Here is a 2,360-nt window from a genome sequence, read left to right as displayed (position 1 = left end):
AAGATTATACTATTTTGTTGAGAATTCAATTTTTTAGTTTAAAATTAATGTTTTCAAATAAAAATTGAACCATTCAATTTTTGTGTGATACTTTATTTTTTTAAATAAAAAATTCGTCTTTTTTGGTAGAAAATTAAACTTTTTGTTCAAAAATTCAACGCTTTTAGGTAATTGTATTTTGTTACTTTTGCATATTTTTTTCGAGATTGTGCTTAAGTTTGGTTAAAATTGTAATATAAAATAGAATAACAATTTTTTTTTTATTTCTAAAAGTAGCTTTATATGCTTAGATTTGAGTATTTAGTTTGAAAATCGTTTTTGTTTTCCAGTAAATTAATTTTCTAAACGAATATTTATTGTTTTTTTTATTGAAAATTCAACTATTTGTTTGTAAATTCTTGTATTTTGTTGAAAATTCGTCCTTTTTGGTAGGAAATTAATTTTTGTTCAAAATACAACTTTGGTTGACATTTTTTCTCTCTCTCGGCTGAAAAATTTGTCTTATTTAAAAATTCTTTTTTTTTTTTTTAATTAACTGTTTTTGATTTAAATAAACATATTTTTAAATATATACTTGAAATTATTTCGAGTAATTTAAACAAAGTGTGTTATCTTAAAAAATTTCTAAATTTTTTCTTTGAAATCTGCAAAAATCTAAATTTTATTTTAAATTCGGCTCTAAGTATTTCAAATTATTTCAAGTTCTAAATTTAATTCGAATCTTTTTAATACTTCTAAATATCTCTTAATATTACTCTAATATTTTTACAAAAAATAAATTTTCTATTGTTATTTATAAATTTAAATTTAATTTTTTTGCAGGATTTTCTAAAAGTTCCGAAAAAAATTCAACAATGATTTTGAATTTGGAAAAATATAAAACCACTTCTAGAATTCTCAAGATTTTGAAATAAAATTTTTAAACTTTTGAACTACTAATTTAAGAAATGTTGAGTTAAAAAAATTATTTTTCAATTTTTAATGTGTCTAGCTTAAAATTACTTAAAATAATATAATTTTGAATAAATTTTTAGAGCTCATTACTTGATTCTTTAATTTAGACTATTGAAAATGTTAACGTGGATTTATATTTTTGGAATTTAATCTGAATCTTTGAACTCTATAATTGATAAAAGTTCTAAATTTTGCAGTTTGCACAATTTTTGAATTGAAAAAGTTTTAAACTTCAATTTTAAATGTTTGGAATTAAAGGGTTCCACTTTAAATGCTTTAATTTGTTGTTTATTCATTTATATGGAAAAATGTTTAGAATATAGTTTGATTTTTTAAATTTCATTGGCCCTATAATTGAAAATTCATCTATTTTGTGGAAAAGTGAACTATGTTGATAATATTATTATTTTTTTAAATAAATCTTTTTAACTGTAAACTTAATCACTTAAATTTTGGTGAAAAATCGATCTTTCTTTTAGTTGTTAATGGATCTATTTTATTGAAAAATCATTTTTTTAGTAGAAAATTAATCTGCTTGTTTAAAAATTCATCTTTTTGATTAAAAAATTGACTATACTTTGTAGAAAGTTGAACGACTTGATTAAAAATTCAGTTTTTCATGAAGATTTATCATTTTAGTTGAAAATTCGTGTCATATTGGATGGAGAAATTTAATTAATTTTAAATTGTTTAAAACAAACGATTATTTAAACAAGAAAAAAATGTTTGCTACTGAACAATTTTTTATTGTAAAGTATACTTCTTAACAAAAATTTTCAAAAAAATGATCAAGAACTTTGATTGTCAATAACATTAAAAAAAAAAAAAAAATTGTTGCAAAAATATTTTCGGAGAGTTATTTTGATATAAAAACGAATTGAAAACTGTATAAATTGATTGTAAATAGAACTATCGATTTAAAATTGGCACACTTGAGATATTTTGACTAATGATTTTTCGTTTATAATAAAGAAATAATTGTTTTAGAGCAATGTGGGACGTTTCGGATGTTCACAACGACATCAAGGAACACTTGGGAGTCGTAGGATCATCCCTGAGTCGCAGAATTCGAGGTCGAAGTGTCTACCAAGAGCCCTGTGGAAATGCCAACGAGAGAACGTCTCTTCTCCCAGAAACTCAAACCTCCAGAAGTGCTCCCTCTTCCACCCTCTCTGGATATCATTCTGGAGAATCGGCAAATAATTCCGGATCCAGCGAGTGTATTCTCGCCTGTGACGAGTTCTCTCCAGAACCACAAAATAATCATAATTCGATTAATCCAAACTCAATCAATACGTAAAAGAGCTAGAACATAATTATTAGAGTTGGTACGGAAAAAACCATCTTTTTTCGATTAGCGGATTCCAATGGTGTTTTTAATTTAATTTTTAATTTAATTTAATTAA

General features: G+C 23.5%; 1 protein-coding gene across 1 annotated transcript in view; it reads left to right on the top strand.

Moving 5' to 3' along the window:
• Positions 1-2,360, top strand: part of LOC117173937 (transmembrane protein 184C-like) — a 56,194-nt gene that overhangs the window by 25,703 nt on the left and 28,131 nt on the right. Inside the window, exon 7 of the mRNA XM_033362585.1 lies at positions 1,942-2,250. Within this exon, the coding sequence (XP_033218476.1) occupies positions 1,942-2,250 (309 nt within the window). The remainder of the gene's footprint in view (positions 1-1,941; positions 2,251-2,360) is intronic.

This window comes from Belonocnema kinseyi, chromosome 5 (assembly GCF_010883055.1).
Source record: "Belonocnema kinseyi isolate 2016_QV_RU_SX_M_011 chromosome 5, B_treatae_v1, whole genome shotgun sequence".
Taxonomy (NCBI): Eukaryota; Metazoa; Arthropoda; class Insecta; order Hymenoptera; family Cynipidae; genus Belonocnema; species Belonocnema kinseyi.
This window is presented reverse-complemented; position numbering and strand designations above follow the sequence as displayed.